The sequence below is a fragment of the Sipha flava genome, unplaced genomic scaffold (genome assembly GCF_003268045.1).
Source record: "Sipha flava isolate LNK unplaced genomic scaffold, YSA_version1 73_pilon_pilon, whole genome shotgun sequence".
Lineage (NCBI taxonomy): Eukaryota > Metazoa > Arthropoda > Insecta > Hemiptera > Aphididae > Sipha > Sipha flava.
This window is the reverse complement of record NW_020273613.1, coordinates 4,393,138-4,417,339: the sequence shown is the minus strand read 5'-3', so window position 1 is coordinate 4,417,339 and position 24,202 is coordinate 4,393,138. Positions and strand designations below refer to the sequence as shown.

At 33.3% G+C, this 24,202-nt stretch overlaps 2 protein-coding genes across 2 annotated transcripts; one reads left to right on the top strand and one right to left on the bottom strand.

Moving 5' to 3' along the window:
- Positions 1-10,690: 10,690 nt before the first annotated feature.
- LOC112692473 (tigger transposable element-derived protein 6-like) lies at positions 10,691-11,932 on the top strand. The gene has a single exon (XM_025567148.1). The coding sequence runs from the start codon at positions 10,691-10,693 to the stop codon at positions 11,930-11,932; it is 1,242 nt and encodes a 413-aa protein (XP_025422933.1).
- A 6,765-nt stretch (positions 11,933-18,697) lies between these two features.
- On the bottom strand, positions 18,698-23,770 carry LOC112692472. Its single transcript, XM_025567147.1, has one exon. The coding sequence runs from the start codon at positions 23,768-23,770 to the stop codon at positions 18,698-18,700; it is 5,073 nt and encodes a 1,690-aa protein (XP_025422932.1).
- Positions 23,771-24,202: the final 432 nt, after the last annotated feature.

Below are 24,202 nucleotides of genomic sequence, written 5' to 3'. Positions count from 1 at the left end.
TAATTATTTTTATTCGATTACTCTGGTTCAATTGAGTTATTTTCCTCGTCAATTTCCTCTCCCATAGGTTAGGTTAAGATCAGGCGTAATAATTTTCGGCAATTTGTGGCGTTTTCCGTTTCCGCCTCGCAAAATGCCATTCGATAATTTTTCGCCAAAAGTCAAAAGCGTATACGCTTTGAGACATGCGACCAACTTTTGTCAACTACTGACAGAAAGTTCGACGATGGCTTATGCATCGATTTGTTACCGGTAGCAATAATTGTTATCTTCAGGGCGAATGTATAGTATTTAGTTCGCGTTGATTAAGTATGATAGGCTTAAACGGGAAATAGTAAAAATAAAGGAAAATATTGAGATGAGCTCGAGTATAGTTCAACCCATTTTAATTTTTAAATAAAATGAAATCGTTGAAACTTAAAAACACGAACCATCAGAATTGCTATAAAGAAATTAGAAAAATAAAAAATTAAGGGATCATGTGATTATTTTTGTGCGCGAACGGGTTTTGATGCTAAAATGACAAAATAGTGTTGTCCGTGTCCCGAGAAATATTTTAAGTGTCCGATGACGGAGGTGTACTGCGTTACGCATATGTATAAGAGGTACCTGAACGCTGTACATATCACTATAACGTAACCGAGCATGTCCGGGTCGATTGACATATTGCAAACGGCGGCATATCTTTGGAATACATTTCCTTCTGAGAAGAATTCGCCAGGAAATTCAGTATGCGCGTAACGATATAGTATAGTAACGATATAGTATTTACATAAGCTTATATGTGTGTGTGCGTTTGTGTACGTATAAGAGTTGAAGACTAACGTATTGTGGTAAATCCTAGAAATTATTAGCTTGGTGATTGAGGACGGACGGGGGTTAGATGAAGATAGAAATCGCGCACGGAGAAAATATAATTTATCGCAGCCGACAATTCATCGCAAATAAACGCCTATGTACGCCTGGAAATAATTAAGTAACCAACTGACATGCGTATTATTTATGCGCCGGCAGTTTTATTTGAAGGACAACGTGCTGGAAGTATTCGTTTTCCCCCTGCGGGGTTCGGTATTAAATTAAAGCTGTCCCACGATGCACTCCATATATAGTACACTGTACGTGTAGGTTGGCATCAGGGCGCGACAACGACGACCTAAGAGTACATCTCCAGATTTTCACTTTATATTACCTCTCGAGTTCCACGACGTACAACACATACTCTTCAAGTTAAGAGAATTTTTATTTTTATTTTTTCAGTCATTCCGCTACACTTTACGACCAAATCGTATGTACGTATTGATTTACCCTTTGTCTATACGTGTATACATAAGTGTTTTACTGTTTTTATTTTATTATTCCCGTCGAAGAAGTGAAAATCTGTTGTCAAAAACAATCTATTTGTTATATGGACAAACATGGCCGCAGTCTAGGGAAATTAAAAAAAGGCTTCTTTTAAGTATTTTTCCTAATGAAATGCAGTCAACTCGCGGTATAACGAAGTTCGATACAACGAAAATCTCGATATAACGTATAAGAGTGTCAGACCCTTGAAAACTTCGTGGTATAACGAAAAATTAAATGTATTTTGGTCCCCTCGATATAACGAAGATTTTTCGGCTATAGTTCACGCAATGTAACGAATTTTTGCAATTTTGGAGATTGATACTGCACATTTTACGAGTTTGTTTCGGCCATTTTTATGTGATAAAATAATGTTCATGTATCGTTTATATGATACACGTCTGTTAAATGTAAATTGTATTAAATATAAATAAAAATTTGTTGCTATTGACAAAGATTTAGTTATCTGTGTAGTTCTCAATACGATGATATTTTGAATAAAGCTGATGACGAAGAGCCCCCTGTAAGCTCGAATGAAGCAAAATTAGGTCTCCGCGCCGTCTTAAGATTTTTCCAAAGACATGATATTGACGACAGTGTATTTTGTAATATTCTAAATTTGGACAACACTATTAATCACGTAAGCGCAAGTGGATACACACAAAAAAAATAATCTATTTTTTAAAAAAATTAAATAAGTATGTATGTAATTAACAAAAAATGTATGAATGTATTTAATAAAATATTTAATAATAATCTAATATTGTATATAGATATGTAATTATAAAAATCTAATAAAATCTAAATTTTCTTTTAAATATTGTTTAAACAAATTTTGTTGACTTATACTTTTGATATAATGAATTTTGATGTAACGAACTTTCGATGTAACGAACTTTTTGCTCAGTCCCTTGAAATTCGTTATATCACGAGTTGCTGTATTAATAAATTGTAATGAATAAAATAATCTTATATTTATACTTAAGCGTTATTATACAGAATAAATTTTCAGTTATTCCAATTTCTAAATAATTATAAGTGTAGCTTATGATTGATATCACCGAAGTGTGAAGAATGATATAATATTTGTATAAACATATATATTTCATCATCATGTGTAGGAGAATTTTATTTAAAATTTTTTTTTTTTTATTTTAAATTCACTCAGTGTGATCTAAATATCTCATGTAATAGATATTTTCGATTATTTGTGTACAAAAAACAGTAAGATAATCAATTTATGAGGGTATAAATAATTAATAATGTGTCCACGCTATTGCATCGTATTAAAAAAAAAAAAGAGTTTGCATCCAATTCGCTGAGAGGGGTGAACTTTTATTCATCATGTTACCGATCTTTATATCGGTTGATCAAAAATAATGGATAAACGTTGTGTCATTATTTTGCGGAGGCATTACCGTATTATATTATTTAAATCGTAATTAATCCACTGAACGGGTCGCATCCAATGTGCAGACTGCGTTGATTGGAAAATAACGTGTGAAAAGACGACGCGGAGACGTGACGAAAGGATAATTTTTGCTACGAGAGCACCGAAGCGTGCGGAAACCTTTATATTTCGTAATTTTTATTTCCCTTAATATTTTATAATGTACACCGAAACGAATTAAAACAATAAACTTGCGTTTAAGTGGTTTGCATAATATTATATCAAGACGTACCCCATTACCGAGCGTGTGTGTATGCTTTTCTGCAGTTATCGTGTTCTATATAAACACACACACACACACACACACACACACACACACACACACACACACATACATATACCACGAAACGCGTTGCACTATAAAATAACATATGCAATATATATAGTTTGAAATTTCCGTATGCATACATTATCCTGTTTCTTTTGCTCGACTCGAATGAATAGGTAAAAAACCATAAAAATAAACGAATAAAACATTACACGTGAGCTCTATATAACGGTTAATAAATATATCGATTCAACTACTTCTTTCCGTTTAACTTTTCAGGACTATTTTTTTTATTTTATATATTTTTTTTAATAACCACGACGTGTTTTATGTAACGCAAAATATTATAATAGGTAGATAATAATAATATTATTTCGATAATTTATTTTACAATAATTACTACTACGGTATTTCAAACGGAACGTTTCTGAAAGCGATCGTTAAAATATTTGTAAAATAATGGTCACGCATATGATCATGAAATGTATTTATGTACGTATATATATATAAAAATTATATTAATGTCAAAACTTTTATATATTTAAAATTAATTTTTTTATGATAGCCAAATAACATTTGAATTAATTTGAGTTCCTCAAAGAAGATTACTATAACGAAAATAAAACTATATATATAAGTTTTGTATCTAAGTTTTTCAACTTGAAAGCCTTTTTGCTAGTAATTTAATTCAGATTATATAAGAAATTTAAATAGGATTTTAAAAAATAAAGTAAATTACGTCAAGTATAATACGACACACTTGCGAATTTAAATCACCCGTAGTAGAACAGCGACCGGAAGGTGAATAAGATGGAGACCGAGGGAAAATGGCAATGTACATTTTATCTATGTCAAAAGAACCGAGTGTATTTTAAACATACGCGATGGTATCCACCTACAAATCTTGAGTTGGCGCGAGTTTTTACCATTTGTTATTTATAAAGAATTGCATTAACTACAAGCATGTTGTATACAGCGTGTACGATCCCTCGTCCTTAAGGATTTTATAACTAGTTCTCGAGCGATTCCAATCGTGAACTAATTTCGGTAGAAATATGTCTGACGTGCAACTTATGTTATGTAAAGTGTTTTTGTATATTATTTTATTATAAAAAAGCTTGAGTGTTGAATTTGTTTAGATTAGGACGTCTGTCTACACATGTACTTATTATTATGCACACATCATACATATATAAATGTTTTATGGCGACATGATATCATTGCCTAACGTTTCCTGAAAAATGTTCAAACAAGAAGTTTTCCATATTTAGAAAACTTTATGATTAACTACTGGCGTTAATATTTTTAACGACAATAAAACTACGCGTTTGGTCTAATGCTTTAATAATAATAATAACTTACTACGGTAACAAATTACAGCATTTTTAGTTATGACATATTTATATAATATAGCATGATATGTAAACTTATATATACTGCAAAAAAGTTATTATTAAATGTAAATATATTGTTTTAATTTGTACATAAAATACTTGTATTCAAATACGATTTTTTTTAAACGTATAATAATTACATATTATCAGTATACCTTCTACGTTAAAGTATTCAAAATTAATACTACATCATCAAGTGCGTTTATTAAATCAAAATTAAAATTACAAGGCAGTACGAGCATGTAATTTTAGAAAAAATTGAATTTTGCATTTGTAAAAGTTTAAACGTTTCTGCTTACAGTTTAAGTTATTTGTATGTCGACTAAATCGAATGGAGTATATTTTAGATCTTAATATTGTAATTTAGTAATTATTCTGTAATATAGTATGATAAACATACTGCATCGGAGGTTATGTTACCTGTAATGGGTATATGTAAACTCCGCCAATTTTTTTTTTTTTTTGTGTTTTGCCTGTGAATCCGTTCATAATCATCTAAAAAATTAATTTTATAAAATTTAATCGAATTTTCATATTTTTAGTAAAGTTCTTACCAAATTTCAAACCCATACTAATATAAAACTAAATGGCATATCTCAAATAAATAATCTAAAAAATTCGAAATAAAAAAAAAATGACTCTTACAGAATACTTTAAATAAGTAAAATAATGGAGTTAAAATATTAAAAAGACTTAAAATATTTACAAATTGTATCACATAATTTTTTTACATAATTGACATAACTATATATTTTTGGAATATTAGGTATAACGATTATTTATTATGATTTTTTTTACTATGATTTAAATATTTAATGTGAACGATATGATAATATTTTATACTATAATTTTTTTTTTTAATAATATATCATATTAATTTTATACTACTACTTGATTTTCTTCACTGGCTGAGTATACATGAACTCAATTTTACCTGATTTTTTTCAGTGGCGGAGTTTACATGAATGTAATTTTACTTGTTCTTTTTTTTTTCTGGTGGAGTGAACAGTAAAAAAGGTACTTGTGGCGGAGTTTACATGCGCCCATTTATGAAGTGAACATTTAACCATCATAATAAAAAACAGGCTCCAATGCAATATTAATGAAAAAATTAGGATAACTATATAAAAATTTTGGTTAAACATTTACGTTTCTCTGGTCCGATGATAGGAACGTGAAATTTTTTTTTGTGCTACCCATAATAATTTGTTTACTGTCCAATTCATCTTCCAACGATGGGTAGTAAATATAGGCACTGTTTGTTTTCGAAACCTTGAGAAACCAATGATGACGTTCCAAAATGTCATCGTTGCGCGATTCGTGGTCACAGCACAGTATTTTATGGTAGAACAGACATACAAACACCTATTTTTGCGTATCGGCTTTGCTGGGTTCGAGTTTTTTCTCTCAGTTTATGGTCTCTCCTAAGACGTAACCGATTTTGAGGCTGCTCCTGTGCTTTTCCTGAAAATAAAAATTCAACAATTTATAATTGTAATCTTTTTCCGCTCATTTGCTTCGGACATTTTACAAATAGGAAGAAACAAATACACTCCGGCGTGGATTACAGCACAAATCTGACACTGACACGTTCTATTTATTTGTTTCATAGAATCGGTAAAATGTATGTGAAAATCTTTCTTAGATCAATTCGCTACAATATGCGTGAAGTAAGCGAAAAAATTTGTTGACTAATTTCCACTATTACACTAGTATTTAGTGGTTAATTAGTGTTATTCAACCATACTACTTTTAACATTAGTACTTAAAGTGTGTAAAGTAGTGAAAAGTTACGGGAAGTTTACTTTTTTCCGCTTACTTTACCTACCGACTAGTATTTATGCTGTATACAGAATAAATTTAATAATCAGTAAATTAACAATTATTAAACTATAATATATATTTTTTGTCAAAATAATACTAAATAATCATTACATTTTTTATACTGAAATAAATAAAACTATATAGGTACCTATAAAACTTCATAATATTTTTGATACATATACAGGTATATTCCAATCATTTGATTTTTGTGGAGTATTAAAGTTTGCATATTTTATCTACAACAAAAAATTTAAAGGTAAAATGTAGTCACTGATCAAAGTTACAAAGTTGATTATAGTAATTCGTGAAGTGGAGTATTTAATAGAATTCAAAATTTTGTTGAATGACAAAACATATCATATTATACCCACAAAATTGTTGTAATAATTGATTTGAAATTTCTAAAATGTACAATATTTTATTATTTCTATCATAGACATACTAAAAATATGTTTCCATATAAAATATAATCCAATATCTCATAAGAAAAATCAGCACTAATCGTGCTGAGTAAGTCGGCGCGTTACGTAAAGTAAGCGGAGAAAGATAAGCTCCCCGTAAATTTTCACGGATCATAACACTAATTTTGAAAATAGTATGGTCGAATAGCACTAATTTAGCACTAAATACGTAGATGGTGTGTAATACGTGTAATAGCGGAAATGAATGTTCGAATTTTTCCGCTAACTTCAAGCACTATTCGCTAACGCCGCTCGATCCACCGATTCATTTTGTCAACGTCTCTGTGTAAATGTAAATTGTATAACACTAGTGACAAAATACGATAGTAAGTATGATCATATTTTTAAATATAAGTATAATTAAATTGTTGGAATATGAAAACAAATATTCAGGTATATTATGTGTTTTTGTTTATACGAATGGGAATGTTTTTTATTATCGAATAAAATAACAATAATTTACAATGAAAGACAATTTTTATGATAAAAACACTTTATTTTTAATATTTTTTTTTATTTTTTTTTTATAAGAAATATGCAATATATACAATTATCAAAAGCACAATAAGTATATGTAAGATTAGGGTAACAAAACATTATGGGGTTACGTGAATAAGAAGCCACCTATTGGCAGCACTTAGCTTGTTTTTATGTGACTACTTATAACTTATTAGGATTAAGTTAAATGATCCCTACACCATTTCCTTTTCAGCCTACGACGGGGATTTCTAGGAAGTGACGGGAAATGTAAACTTTTTATTTGAGGATTTTCATGATTTTCTAGTCTATACTATATATAAAATTGTAAGGATTTTTTTTTCGACCGCGCTAACCGAGAAAACTACTGAACCGATTTGGCTGAAATTTTTTTTTGGCTGAAACTCGACACTCTTCTGAAGGTTTTAATACCTCTTTTATTACTAAAAAAGTTCATTAAAGTTCATAAAAAATTAAAAACAATTTTACCTATATTGTGCGTGTACCTATATTATCAATCCGAGATTGATTATCTAAATATTAAAACGCTTCAAATTGAACGAATTACTATATTATGTCCTAAGTACCATGCAAAAAAATGGAAAGATGAAACACATGGACTTTGCTGCGCTGACGGTAAAGATGTTTTACACCAATTTGAGGATCTTCCATACCTAATTAAAAGTTTAATTGATAATTCTCACCCTCTATCAAAACATTCCTTTGATAATTATAGACGGTCTAGACGCTCTGTTTCAAATGACATCGTTTGGAGCAAACGAAATAGCTGAAGGGATTTTCATGCCCTCTTTTCAAATTCAGGGTTAAGTGCATCATTTAATAGATAGTTTATTACCCGAAATTGGAAATAATGCAAAATTTTTACAAATATATTTTGTGTCAGAGTCGGATCAAATATCTATTCGAACAAATATGATTCCAAATTTAAAAAGAGGTCTCATTGAATCATTGCAAACAGCTTTGCGTGAAAATAATCACCTCATACAGAGCTTCAGATCTAATCTGGAGTCGAGGTCTTTTGATGAGTTGCAAAACCTTAAGTTAATTATTCATGCTGACAGAGTTTTTCAAGATGAACACAGAGGTCAATATAATGCACCTACCATCGATAAAGTAGCTGTATTATTAGTTAATGAAGATAAAGGTCCCAAAGATATAGTTCTGCACGGTCGGAGTGGACACTTGAGTCGAGTTTCCGAATTGAATAGATCTTATGATGCTCTGCAATATCCATTGGTGTATACTAGAGGCGAAGACGGTTATCACATTAATATTTTACAGAAAAATAACCAAAATCGAACAAAAACTGTCTCCTGCATGCAATTTTATTCTTATACGTTTATGGTTAGAGAAACAAGTCTAAATCATCTACATTATAACAAAACATTATTCAGCCAATTTACCGTAGATATGATGACAAAAATGATTTCTGAAAGGTGTAATAATAAGTTTATGGGTGGCATAACATTTGTTTTCGCTGGTGATTTCCGTTAAACCTTACCAGTAGTCCCTAAAGGTAACCGAGCTGATGTCGTTAATGCTTGCTTAAAATCTTCCCCTGTATGGAACTATGTTGAAAAACTTTATTTGCGAACAAACATGAGAGTTTATTTATGCGGAGGGAACGATATTTTTCTAGCACAGTTGTTGAAAATTGGAAATGGAACTTTAGAAAATGAAAACGGTTACACTTCTGTCAATCACACGATTGGACGGGTGGTCAATAACGTGGAAGTGTTGATTTCTACAGTTTATCCTGACATTTTTAATCTGTCCAATAAATCTTATCAGTGGTTATGTGAAAGAGCTATTATCTCTCCGAGAAATGTAACAGCAGGATAAATGAATGATATCATCCTTCTAAAATTCGATGGACACTCACGTGAATATCTATCTATTGATACAGTTACATCAACAGATGATGCTATACATTATCCACAAGAATTTCTCAATTCTCTTTCTCCTTCGGGATTTCCTCCTAATAAGCTAAAATTAAAAATTGGTGCTCCAATTACATTATTACGTAATCTTCAACCACTGAAATTATGTAACGGTACAAGATTACAAATAAAATAGTTGTGAAGTAATATTATAGAAGCCGTAATTCTTACAGGGCCAGTGAAAGGAGAAATCGCATTTAATTCAAGAATTCCCATGATTCCCTCTGACTTGCCGTTTTCTTTCAAACGGCTTCAATTCCCGGTTAAAGTTTCCTTTGCCATTACCATAAACAAAGCGCAAGGTCAAACATTCAAGTACGTTGGCGTAGATCTTTGTACAGAGTGGTTTTCACATGGGCAGTTATACGTGGCATTTTCTCGAACTGGGGACCCGAATCATCTTATGATTTTAATTTCAACAGGAAATACAACAAAAAACATCATATACTCAGAAGTCTTATAAAATTCTTATTTTAATTCTTTTTTTTTTCTTTTTTTTTCTTCGTCAACTTCAATCAAATTTTTTATCAACCATAAATTATTTCTTTTTTATCTGTATTTATTTTTATCATTTATAACGCTAGAAAAATTTCAATCCGTTTTTTTATATTTACTTGCCGATCACATTAAACAATAATATTTGAATAAAAAATTCTACATATCATGGTCCAAAGGCAAAATAAACAACCAATCACGGACGAAGCTGTGACGGGTCGGCTAGTTTATTATAAAATCGTTTACAGAAAATAGCAGCTTCTTCTTCTACTACGTTTATACCTAGGTTTTTGTGGAGGGTCGTGTTACAGACAAAGGGTGGGGTATTTGTAATTTTACTAAGGGTAATATTTTGGAAGGCCTGAATTTTATTTAGATTTGACTTTTTTGTCGATCTCCATAGTTGGATTCCATAAGTCCATATGGGATTCAAAAGAGATTTGTATATTTGAAGTTTTGTTTTTAAAGATGAGAATTTATTTTTTGAATGTAATACTTTTAGAAAACGGGAGCTGGCATAAAGTATTAATTTAAAGTATTAAGTTTTCTAATATGATTTTGCCATGTTAGTCACTTATCTAGGTTTAGTTCTAAGTACAGTAGAACCCGTTTAAGACGCTCTCGCTTAAGACGATTTCCGGCTAATACGCTCATTTTTACGAGTCCCTTGATTTTAACATGGAATTAACTCTGAATAATACGCTCTATGTTCCCGGATAAGACGCTTGCCTTGTCAGTTATATTAATATAAAAATACATCGTATATACTTATCACTAATAATAACTAAATAATAACGATAACGAATAATGTGTACATGTTAGTAGTACTGGTTTTTGGACGATAAATATTGACGATTAGATACGACACACTACACAATTCACATGGCTATTCACGTAATCGGAATGTAACGTAACCTGGCCCCAGTTAACAATAGTTAGTGGTTGTATAAAGACTTATAGTAAAGTGTAATTTATTTTATCCTCTTTAAGTGTAAATTGTTCGAGTTAAATTTTTAATTATGGCTGATTGTGGAGGAATTAAACGAAAAGCTCTTTCTGTTACTGACAAGTTGAACATTTTAAAAATGTACGATGAAAAAAGTGTCAACAAAAATCAAAAAGAAATTGCAAAAGAAATGGATTTACCTTCATCGACCCTACGAACAATTTTGGCAAACAGAAGTAAAATTGAGAGCAGTGCAATGACCGGTAGTTGTAAACGACAAAAAATAAAACATGGTAAATTCGATGAACTAGAACATATTTTGTTGGAGTGGTTTAACCAAGCACGTACTTTAAATTTACCTGTGAATGGTAACATTGTCACCGAAAAAGCACATGAAATTGCTAAACGTCTTAATATTGATGAATTTTCTGGATTTGGTGGCTGGATTAATCGGTTCAAGAAAAGGCATGGTATTGTATACCGACAAATTTGTGGCGAAGCAGAGTCCATTAATGACGCTGATATCGCTGCATGGAGTGAAAATATTTTGCCGAATATTTTAAAAGAATACTCTTCTAATGATATATTCAATGCAGATGAGTTTGGGTTATTTTTTAAATTGATGCCTGATAAATCTTTGGTGTTTAAACGTGAAAAATGCCATGGTGGCAAACTAAGTAAAGAACGTCTATCAGTTTTGGCATATACAAATGCTACTGGCTCTCAAAAGTTAAGACTTCTAGTTATTGGAAAAAGTAAAGCTCCACGTTATTTTAAAAATGTACGTACATTTCCATGTGATTACGTATCACAAAATCGTGCTTGGATGACAGGTGATATTTTTATAAACTGGATAAAACAATTAGACCTCTCTTTTAAAAAACAGTATAGGAATATTTTACTGTTTGTAGATAACTGTCCTGCACATCCTACTAATATTCCACTTGAAAACATAAAACTTGTTTTTTTATCCCTAAACGCAACAGCCAAATTACAGCCTCTGGATCAAGGAATTATCAAGGTTTTAAAACAAAAATATCGAAAAAAATTGGTTTTACGATACTTGAAAGAAATGGAAAGTAAAAATCCCGCGAAAAAACTTGACGCACTCGATGCATTACACTACGTATCTGCAGCATGGGATGAAATTACGGCTGATGTCATTAAAAATTGTTTTCGAAAAGCAAAATTTGTTGAGGGTGATTACAGTGCCGTGGAGAAAAGCAGCGAAGATTTTCAAGAATTGGAGGAGTTTCCAGGATATGCAGAAATTGACGAGGGCGTCGCCACAAGTAACATTAGAAGCATTGACTAGATAATTACTGATAAAATTGCACCGGTTGATGTAACTTCTATAGATGAAGAAAGCGAAGACGAGGAAGAGGATGATATAACACCGATTCTCCCAGTAGTAAATGCACTTGATTATGTTAATGAGCTAAGAAGATTAGTTGCATCTTTTGACGACGCTGATAAATCGTTAAATCATCTTAATAAAATTGAAAACTTCCTGTATTCAAAAAACATCAAAAATATGAAGCAAAGGAAGAAAGATGATTTTTTGAAATAAATAATATAAAATAATATGCAATATAAATGTAATAACTCACTCAGCAAAGTAAAAAAAAACATAATAGGTACATGTTTAATATGTAAAACATGTAAAAAAAAATTTTGTTCCCACATAATACGATTTCCTGCATAAAACGCTATTTTTAACTGGTCCCTTGGAGAGCGTCTTAAATGGGTTCTACTGTATTTAACAGTGTCAAGAGAAGGTATGGGTAGATTATTTACTGTTACATTAGGTAACATAGGTAACATAGGTAAGTATGTAATTATGTGTTTTATTAGGCTTGGTGGCTTTTTTAGCAAAATTATTCATTTTTTCTAGCCAATAAACTTGAAATTACTTGAGTAAGTAATGATATTAATGGATTGATTTAAGACTCTTAAGCTCGCTTACAAAGCTTGACATTAGCAAATTTATATCCGGAGTTGGTGTAGGGATATCAGATTGTATATGTTGACCTTGAGTTGCCTGAAATTAAAATACTAAAACACATTTATTTATTAGAATATTATATTAAACACATTATTTTCTATATATTTTATTTGTATTAATTATCAAACTGAGAAAAATACTACTTTATCATCTTGATATTCATATTCACATTGAAAATTATTTGGTTATCATGAAAATTCTATCAATATATTTTATTCGAACTAAGATTAATTTTATTCAGAGACTGAGACCTTAATGATTTTAACGGTTTAGGTAAGGGTTCGAGTTTTTAAATATTTTTTTAGGGGTTTAGGTTAAATTTCGGGATTTTAAAAGTTTTAAAATTTAGGTTTCTGTTCCAACCGGTTTCTAACCTTTATTTTTGTACATTATTTTTTCAAACTAGAAAATTTAATATAAGAATATATATATAAATATATAAGAATATATAGTATACTATTGTTTAGTATTTGCAGGCGCTGATTAAAGTATTCATATTAATGTTATTTTTAACCTCGGGTATAGAAAAATAAAATAGTTTCTCGTGTGCTTTGATAACAGATGTGTTAATCTGGGTAGATCTTTTTATTTCTGTATCTTTAACCAGTATCTCCTCATATATATCCTGGAACTCAGGTGCCTTTTCAAATTTGTTCCATGCTTTTCCCTTTAAAATTATAGATACATATTTATAAATATTTATATAATATCTGATTACCTAGCTATATAAATATATAGAAATTAGATTTTCAAAATATAAATATTTAAGGAATACAATATACAAACTGAATTAATCAAAATAAATATTATTTAAAATTTTCATAAATAATCTGCTACAAAGCTACACGTACAGGTGAAGAGCAATTACTAGTAAAATCATAGGTACTTTTTTTTTATTTTGTAGATAATCACATAATATTGGTCACATTGGGTATTTTTAACATAATAGCGAGTAGGGCATGAATAAATTTTTCAAGACTGCACTAATATAGTTGATGGTATAGATATAAACTATAAAGATAATGTCGTCTTGTCTATTTACTTGAATAGTATATAGTTACCTACCATTTTATCACCATATTATTTTAATTCTATTGTCAATGATTTTAAACTTACATTGAAATTAAATAAAACAAAAATGTGTAACTACTTACTTTTATTTTTCCATTGCAACATTTACAAACTAACTCGTTGGATTTCTTATCGTAAACAGAATATTTATAAACGCATGACACGGTATGACGGCCTATGATTTTAATTTGATACTTTTTAACTAATAAAGGTAGACTGCGTGTTCATGCGTCGGTGACTGAATAGCAACTATAGCGAATTCACCACTGAGCATCGATATTCGATAATAACTAATAACGATAATACGATATGCGTTTGTACTGTGTTTGACGTGTAGACGTGTAATAAAAATAAACATTCAAAAACCCAGTATCATTTTTGTAATTTTAAAAATAACTTATGTGTCATCAGAAATGTTCCGTTATCGACATTATCGTATAACATATACATAATATATTAATATATATTAATATTCCTTAGCCAATAATATTATATTCATTGCTCGACGGCCGAATATAACATTGCGTAAATACTGTATAATATAAATTATTATAAGTAATTATTGTTTCTAAATAATATACCTATATTTAGTTTAAAGAGTAATTTCTTTCGATTTCAATAAGAATTTGAAAACAGTAAAAAACCCTTAAAAAACAGGTATTCTTTTGGTATTGTTTACAGGTTTCGGTATTGGTAAGGGTATATTAAAAATATAAAATACAGGTTACGGTTATTTTCGGTTCTTTAATTTACACTAGGTTTTAGGTTCCGTAACTGGTTCTTTTCGGTCCGGTCTCAGTCCCTGATTTTATTGTCTAATATCATTTTAGATATTTTGCATTGTATACCAGATTTAGCTTAAGATTTTTAGAGGTATTAAATATATCTCAAAGGCTTGGACTCATTAGATGACTGACTATATACTTAATACTGGATGCCGACAATTTTCTAGTACATGGATAATTTTCAGTTGACCATCGGTCATCCTTGAAAATTTAAACCACTCGAAAGACCGGAAACTAATTAATAAATCCACTTTAAATGTTAGTTTTAATCATGACGAACGTTTTCGTTTTATTTTTACCAAGTTTCCGATAAAACTTGATGCACCAAAAGTGATTCGTTATTTCCCGACATATCGAAAATCCTAAACGAAACAAACCGATTCGATTTAGCAATGTAATGTCATAAAGCTGAGATAAGATAGTGACTTCATATTTTTTTTTTAAATATTCACTAATTCACGGAAAATACATATATTTACAGTGTAAAACGTAATCATGTATAAATTAATCGTAACTAAATTTTTCCTGATACTTTTTAAACAGACCTTGATACCTACAACACAGTCCGGCCCAGAGACCACCGGAGAGTAGGTCGCATTCACTGTGATAATCAAAATGCCCACAATGTAAAGTGACTTATTGATAAATAAAATAAAACAATAATATTTTACGGTCGGTGTCGAACCATGTTATTATAATAATAATAAAATAAAAATAAAAAGGGCACAATAATATATAATCAGCAGGGCGCCCTCGAGTGCTAATAATAATAATAAAACAAAAAAAAAAAAGATATAATAAATTGTGTATATATATGTATATAAAAAAATCAGGTGCAAAACCTCGTTCTCCCGACGGCCACGATGAGAGTGATGCTCCCGCCACTGGACACGACCGCAACGTCGACAGGCAGCCACAACACGGTTGACGACGAAACACGTGACGACGAAAACCACCGTCGACCACACCGCTAACGAAATCAACGCACCACGGTAAAAGGGATAATACGCCCGGCGGTGATACGCACGACGGTAACACGTACGACGGCAAAGGAGAAGTCACACACCCGGCGGTAACACGCACGACAGCAAAAAAGAGAAGTCACACACGCCCGGCGGTAATACGCACCACCAGCTCGCTCGGTTGCAAGTGCCGGCCCGGAGCGTGATGCCAGCGCGACGAAGTGCGCCAACCGAAAGTTCGCGAAAATTCCATCATCGGCACGCTATCGGGGGGAACCGGTTGTCGGGGCCAGACACAAACACAATAGCTTGTTCGAACAGACCTTATGTGTAATGTTATGCTATCATAATTTATAATGTTCATCGTTCATTTTATAAACGCTCATAGATCCTGTACGAAAACAAATTTTTCGCTGACCTGACGAGGACTTTTTAACTTTTGGGAAACCGTATATATTGTTAGTCTAGATTCGTTATATTTATTGTTATGCACGTACTACGAGTACATCGATTTCAATGAGTATTTCGGGTAAAATTAGATTTCGTGTTCGCATTGAGACGTCAAACCTTTTCCATGAAACGTGTGCCTCGGTATTCATCCTTGACATTGCAACCGATTTTGTGTCTGTATTTACAAAACTCTGTACCATGCATTGAAATAGACACGGAGAAGTTCTGTCGAACAGCAGTATTAATAATTATATAGATACAATCCGAGTCGGTTGGGTGACATAGGTCTGAAACTCTTGACATCAAGCCGCCGTGGAAATGATTAAACTCGCTTTTTCAACTTAGAGTCGAAATTCACCGTCGGCATTTTCGATCCTATCCCTATTCCTGTATTTGTATAATATATATTCAGATTGAAGTTTATCAAGTCCGGTTTTGGATCAAATAAAGCTCGCTTTGGTATTGCCGTTACGATTCCGACTATTTTAATTTGTTTTTAAAAAAACTTTTGTATTTTCATTTTAATATTCTATATTCGACCGATACTCCCCTACCCCTCATTCGCTTGTCACGAAGCGAAACAGCAGAATATGCGTATTTCATTCACAGTTTTATACATGGTTTTTTATTTAGCCAATAAATTCGTCTGTAACTTTTTATCTCTTGCTTTCATACATATATATATATATATATATATAAACATCATGTTAATATATCCGAAAAGAGTTTTGTCGAAATTGAAACTAGAAACTACATAAATTCAGAAATTTTTTTTCATTAGTGCATCATATTATACACTAATCTACTACACCTTTGGTGATAAAGTTATGCTTTCTGTTATTATTTACGCTTTTTTTTTTTTTTTTTTTTTTAATATAAGCGGTTTTTTTACATGTTGTATAAAGAGGGTTGACCTATTTTTAAATTGATTAATTAAAATTATACAACCATATTATTGTTACTTAAATATTACACTAGACTGATAGTTAAATAATCACAAATACAAAAATAAATTACAGATTCTTTTTTTTTTTTTTTTTTTTTTTTTTATATCTCAAAGTAATTGTATTTTTTTAATTTTATATAAAAAAAAAAAATATAGTATTTAGATGTAATTTTGATTTTACAATATCAATGTATAATTAAATACATTTTACGTCGAAAATGATTAAATATTTTTCTCCTAATTTAATTTATAATTAAAAATATACATATAAATAGAGTACAACAAAATTTTAATTAATAATTCATATTACTCTTCATCTTCTTAATAATTATACTAGTTATTTTCTTAACAATATCTCAAATACTTACTTTAAGATAAATAATTAATTAAACACATTTAATTATTCTTAATTTACTTTGTATTATTAATTTAGTTTCCACATCGAAGTACAACTATAATATTACAAAAATCAACTCGATTATAATACAATTGTACTCAATTTATATTATTAAAATATATATATCATATATCCCATTGAATAAAGTAGTAGTTGAGCCTTAAAAAATAATTTTTAAATTTAATTTTTTAATTTTTAAATAAGATAACGGTAAAAAACGTTACAACTAGATTGCAGGGCGTCGTTCACAACCGCACTCTTTCAAAAACAGGTCATCGTTTAAAACCGCAGACTTTTATATCTTAATCCCATATATTTTCACCAAATTCAACTATTCAATACCGCATAAATTTATATATATATATTTAAATTATGTATACATTTATCTAAAATAACATAAGTGCACCTAGTTTTGATGACCACCGAGGTTGCATTATGTGCGCGCGAAATTCTCGCAGGTGTATATTACGAGAGCTTATCGCCACGACAGAATCCGGTCGATTGCCACACGTATAGATGGAAAATTAAAGGATAAAGGAGGAGGGATATAATAAAATGATCAGCTATTGGTTTATCAAATACAAAATCTTATTATATTAAATTAAATAAACATTGAATAAGCTTATTAACTAAAGGCAAAGGGGGGAGAAGCAACGTATAATGCATAAAATAAATATAAAATAAATGTCCCCAATGGGCGCACAGGACAAATATATTTGGTTTCATAAAATAATTAAAAGGTTGACCTGTCTCCAAACGGCGCCACGATGACTGGTATCCGAAATTATCCACGTCCACACTAAAACTAAGTTTCACCAAGTATAGTTCACTTACTAACACGACGAAGGCGTATGTATCACTTGTACGGCGACGAAGGCGCACGTATTGCGTATACGACGACGAAGGCGTATATTATAATCCAAAAAGACGACGAAGGCGCATTTAAACTAACGGCGACGAAGGCGCACGTATTGAGTATACGACGACGGAGGCGTCGTATTATAAACCAAAAAAGGCGACGAAGGCGCACTTCACTAACGGCGACGAAGGCGCACGTATTACTTGTTCAAAAACGAAGGTGAAAGAAAAAATGGCGACGAAGGCGCACGGACATCCGGAATACAACCATAAAACACACAGACCCACGAAAAAGTGAATAAAATAAAACGCAGTTTAGATCGTGTTTTACACTCCTGTGTTGGCGGCGAAGAAGGAGAAAACATATACGATCACTATACGCGTTGCCAACTCGTCCACGCCAGGACACGAGGTAGTATTACCAACTACGTCTTATGGTTGATATGTAACAGGACCGAACATTCTCCCAGCGTTGAAAGACGTAGACTTTCAAAAAAAAAAAATTAGGACAGCTCATCTTGACAAAAAAATCACCTGAATGCTTAAAACTAAGTTAACATAAAGTGCAAAAAAAAAAACAAAAAAAACTTAGGACTAAATGATTGATCAAGGGAAGGATGAATCGGATACTGGTAGTTTCACTAATTTGACGACTGGACGTCTAAGTACACCATCTCGAGTTTGAATGGTTACCGCACGTACAATTGAATCTTCACCGGGGTGGACTGCAATGATACGACCTAATTGCCAGTCCGTAGGTGGGCGATTCGGAGCTTCCACGATAACTAGGTCTCCTTCGGATAAATTTGGTGTGGGTTGGTACCATTTGAGACGCCCTTGGAGGGTGGTAAGATATTCCCGAGTCCATCGTTTCCAAAACGTTTGATGGCATTGATGGAGTAGCTCCCAGCGGTCGAGACGATTCATTGGACATGGAATAACATCAGGTTCGGGCACAGCCATGATAGGTTGACTTATTAGAAAATGGCCGGGGGTCAATGCACATATATCATTAGGGTCAGATGAGAGTGGGGTTAGAGGTCTGGAATTCAAAATCCCTTCTATGCGAGTCACTAATGTTAACAATTCTTCATGTGTTAGGATTTGTTTTCCAATTGCATGCTTCATATGATGTTTGACACTTTTTATAGACGCCTCCCAAAGCCCACCAAAGTGTGGAGCTGCAGGAGGATTGAAATGCCATTGACAAGGTATATGTTTAGAAACATTCGTCTGAGTTTGATTATCTTGAAATAACGCTTTTAGTTGTTTTGCCGCTCCCACATAATTAGTACCACAATCTGTGTATATATTGGACGGTATACCACGACGAGCTACAAATCGATCGAATGCAGCTAAAAATGCAGTGGATGACATGTCCGACACAATTTCCAAATGAACGGCTTTAACCGACATACATATAAATAGGGCTAAATACATTTTATTTGTGCGTGCATTACGGCGGCGACTCTCCTTGACTAAAAACGGACCACCATAGTCCATACCGACCTGCGAAAAAGGCCTGTTTTGTTGGACGCGCGATGACGGCAAATTTCCCATGATTGAGTGTGGACGACATGCTTTAAAACGAACACAGGTTATACAAGAAAAGATAAATTGGCGAACCGCATCTCTACCGGACAGGATCCAAAATTTTCTTCTGATCATTGATAAGACAAGTTTAGGACCGGCATGTAAGAATCCTTGGTGGAAATGTCGAATGATCAATTGGGTCAAATGAGATCTTTTCGGTAACAAGATAGGTTGTTTGGCATCCGAATCCAAAGAAGCATAACGAAGTCGACCACCCACCCGAATCACTCCAAGTGGGTCGATGAATGGGGCTAATTGAGCTATAGTGGCTGGCCTTAATATACCATCTGTTTTTATTAATTGACCTTTGAGTTCGGGAAAGTATCTGGCTTGTGTAATCAAAACTGCGTGAATAAGAATATGATGTAACTCCTCTTGTTTCAAGGGACCATCTGGCATGGGTTGACGACGGGCCTTGATAGCAAGACGTCGAATGTACGCTAATGTCCGCTGCATACGAGTAAAGGACGAGAAACGTTGTAAAATGTCATCTTGTGGTTCGGTGCTAGTCATGGTACTTATGAAAATAGATGGAGGCTGAAATTCGGGTAATTTCTCAGGAGTAATTGGAATGAAATCGTATTTGGGCCATTGAGCATCTGAAAAACGAAGAAAGTCCGGTCCTTCTCTGTGTATTTTACAGGCAACTGTTGCAGCAGGAAGAAGACCTCGGGATGCAGGATCGGCTGGATTTTCCTTTGTGTTTACGTAGGCCCACTCACAATCTGGGAGAAGAGAATGTATTTTTGCAATTCGATTTGTCACAAAAATTTTAAAAGTTTTTTGAGGAGCAGTCAACCACGATAAGACAACTGTAGAATCAGTCCAAGCAAGTACTCGTGAAATGGAAATTTCAGACATAAGTAAAGTTTTGACTCGATTTAAGGTTTGAGCTAATAATAATGCTCCACAAAGTTCCAGTCGTGGTATGGATAGTGATGCGTGTGGGTCAGCAGCCTTTAATGGTGCGACCTTTGTCTTGCAAGTAACAAAATAAATGTTGATAGAATTTGAAGTGCTGATTACTCGTAAGTATACATTAGCAGCATAACCATTTGATGATGCATCAGAGAATCCTATTAGTTGAATTTCCGTATGGGATCGGATATCAATATGTCGAGGAAGAATAATTGAATCGAGTTCTGGTAGTTCTCTTACAAATTGGTCCCAACTACAGTGAAGATGTGTTGGAAGTGGAGTGTCCCAATGCAGACCCAGTTTCCATAATTCTTGCATAAAAATCTTGGCCCATAACAGTGTGGGTCCTAAGAAACCAATTGGATCAAATAGTCTAGCGATAGTTGAGAGCACTTTTCGTTTGGTATATTGACCCGCGCGAAGACTTGTGTGGTAAGCAAAATGATCTGATGATGGGTCCCAATGAAGGCCTAAAACCTTCACAGAGGCCTCACCTTTGGGATCCAATGATAATAATTTTGCGTGATCTTTAGTGTCGATATTCTCCAAGATAACCGGGCAGTTGCTCGTCCACTTTTTTAAGGTGCATCCACAAGAATTCAATAAACCGATGATGTCTCGTTGAATGATAGATAACTCCACTTCTGTATCTGCTCCTACCACGATGTCATCAACGTACGTTTGGCGAGTGAGAATATTTTTTGCGGCTGGGAATTTTGAACCACCCTGAGCGTCTAATTCATGCAAACATCGAATAGCCAAATATGGAGCAGAAGTAACGCCATACGTGACAGTACGAAGTTCATATTCAATCACTTCTTCCTCAGGAGATTCACGCCATAATATATGTTGGTACGCACAGTCGTTGGGTTTTAACAAAATTTGTCGATACATTTTGGTTATGTCTGCGGTTAACAAATAACGTTTTAACCTACTCCTTACAAGAATATCAAAAATATCAACCTGTAACTTAGGGCCAGCTATAAGGACGTCATTTAGCGATAAACCCGACGATGTAGCAGCAGATGCATCGAACACAACACGCAACTTTTCGATCTTGTTACCGTCACGTTTCACGACAGCATGGTGCGGGATGAAATATTTTCCAGCCTGAGTCGCTCTTTTCATATGACCCAGAGCCAAGTATTCCTTCATAAATTGCTGATATTCGGCGTATAATGCTGGATCTTTATTTAAACGGCTTTCAAGATTGAATAAGCGTTTCTGCGCAAGTAAGCGAGACTCACCGAGGCCATGATTTTGCAAAAACATACTGGAGGGGAATTGGGCTTGATTCTTCCTGAATTTCGAATGGTTTTGCGAAGACAATACCGTATCTGTAAATGGAAGTGCAACACAGAATCTGCCATGGTCATCACGCGTTGTCGTTTCTAAAAACCATTTCTCACATTGGTGGTCTTCAGTGGTGGGACTTTTCGATTGCGTAATTTCTTCAACTGACCAGAAAGATCGAATCATGTCATTTAAGGAAGATGACGTCACTGACAACGAGTGAGCATAAAACGCATTTTGTTCATCAAGGAGTCCGAAAACAACCCATCCCAAGAAAGAATCCACCGCTGACGGCAAACCTTGACGTTGTAAAATGTCGGCTCGGGGCTTCATTATGTGAGGAAGCAAATCTCCACCAATGAGCATATCTATAGATGAGGGAACATCAAATGAAGGGTCAGCCAATGATAGATGACCGTAAGACTGACGAACACAAGGTGGTAATGGCATTGAAGGCATGTTATTGGTAATCTGAGGTAAAATAATGATGTCAGAACTACAGAACGAAGGTTCATGTTGTTGCCATGGTACAAAGTGACAACTGGTAATCCCTTTTACGTTATCTATTGATTTCTTTGATAAACCAACTATGCCTATTTGACATCTGCGTCTGGGAAAGCCTAGCTTTAATACACATCGCATGGTCATGGCTGATACTTGTGATCCGCTATCCAATAATACACGAACGGTTTGATAATCACCACGGCAGTTACACATACGAACTATGGCGGTTCCCAACACGACCGTGGAAGTGACACATGACAACCCAGAGAACTTAGTAATGTTATCTTGTGAAGTGCTTTGAATAGGATCGTTTCCTTGTACAACACATGATGAGATGGAATCTTGATGAAGTAAAGAGTGGTGTCGTTTTTTACATACTGAACATGACCATTTAGATTTGCATGCTTTTGCCGTATGTGAAGGACTCAAACATGAAAAACACAATTTTGTTGACAACGCCGTATCCCGTCGTTTTTGTATTGGAAGATCCTTGAAAACTTGACAACGGTACACAAAATGTTCTCCTGTACAACATGGACATTTTGGATTGGACCCCTTTTTGCTAGTTGATGTAGTGGTAAGAGATGACCTGGTTGTCTTATAATCCTTGAGTCGTGTGTGTTTCTTTTCGGTTCGATCATTGTCTGGACCTTTGGTATTCTCCAGGATTCTACAACGGTGATGAACGAACGTAAGCAAAGAATCAAAAGTAGGAATAGTTTCCTGCGAAACACTGGCTTCGAACAATTGTCGAGTAATCGGGTCCAATAACCGCGACCCAATATAAAATAACATAAAGTCAGATAGATTGTCTACACCAAGCGCAGTAATCGCGGCCACATTTTCTTGAAAAATATTAATGAAGTTGAGAAGAGATGGCAATGATTCTGCAACCATTGGGCGAAATGAAAATAATTTATCCAAATGGGCTGAAGCCAATAAACGTTGGTTGTCGTAACGATTCATTAATGTCTTCCAGGCAATATCATAATCACTGCCGGTGAATGGTAATGAACTGACACAAGACAATGCCGGACCAGATAAACAAGATAATAGGTAATGAAATTGGTCAATTTTACTTAGATTGTCATTTCGGCGTATTAAGGATACAAACTTATCACGGAAAGGTCTCCATTGAATTAAGTTACCATCATATTTAGGCAAATCGATTTTAGGTAATGCTAAAACGGAAGACGTGGAAGTCGATATAGGCGGGGCGTTTAACACAGAACTATTCATTGGTTTAACACTGTGTAATTTAGCGGCTATAGCACAAGTGTTGTAGTACAACTCTTCTGTGGAGGTTGTTACGTCTGAATCAACGGAAAATTCATCGACTATATTGAGTTCTATTAGGACATCCAAAATCATATTTTGTTGTTCTTGAAATAATTTGAATAAATTTTCTAATTTATCCATGCGAACTGCCAAATCTTCAATTAACGCACCATTATTATTGACTTTGACAGCCATCGAATGTATGCTATGGATAGACTTGACCGTTTGATCACGCACAGTACGCGCGCGTGTCAACTCCTTTTTAGCTGTATCAGTCTTGGGCTTACCCATTTTCCAAATATATTATCTCGGCAAATATCCGGCTCGAAGGACCAAAAATGTGCGCGCGAAATTCTCGCAGGTGTATATTACGAGAGCTTATCGCCACGGCAGAATCCGGTCGATTGCCACACGTATAGATGGAAAATTAAAGGATGAAGGAGGAGGGATATAATAAAATGATCAGCTATTGGTTTATCAAATACAAAATCTTATTATATTAAATTAAATAAACATTGAATAAGC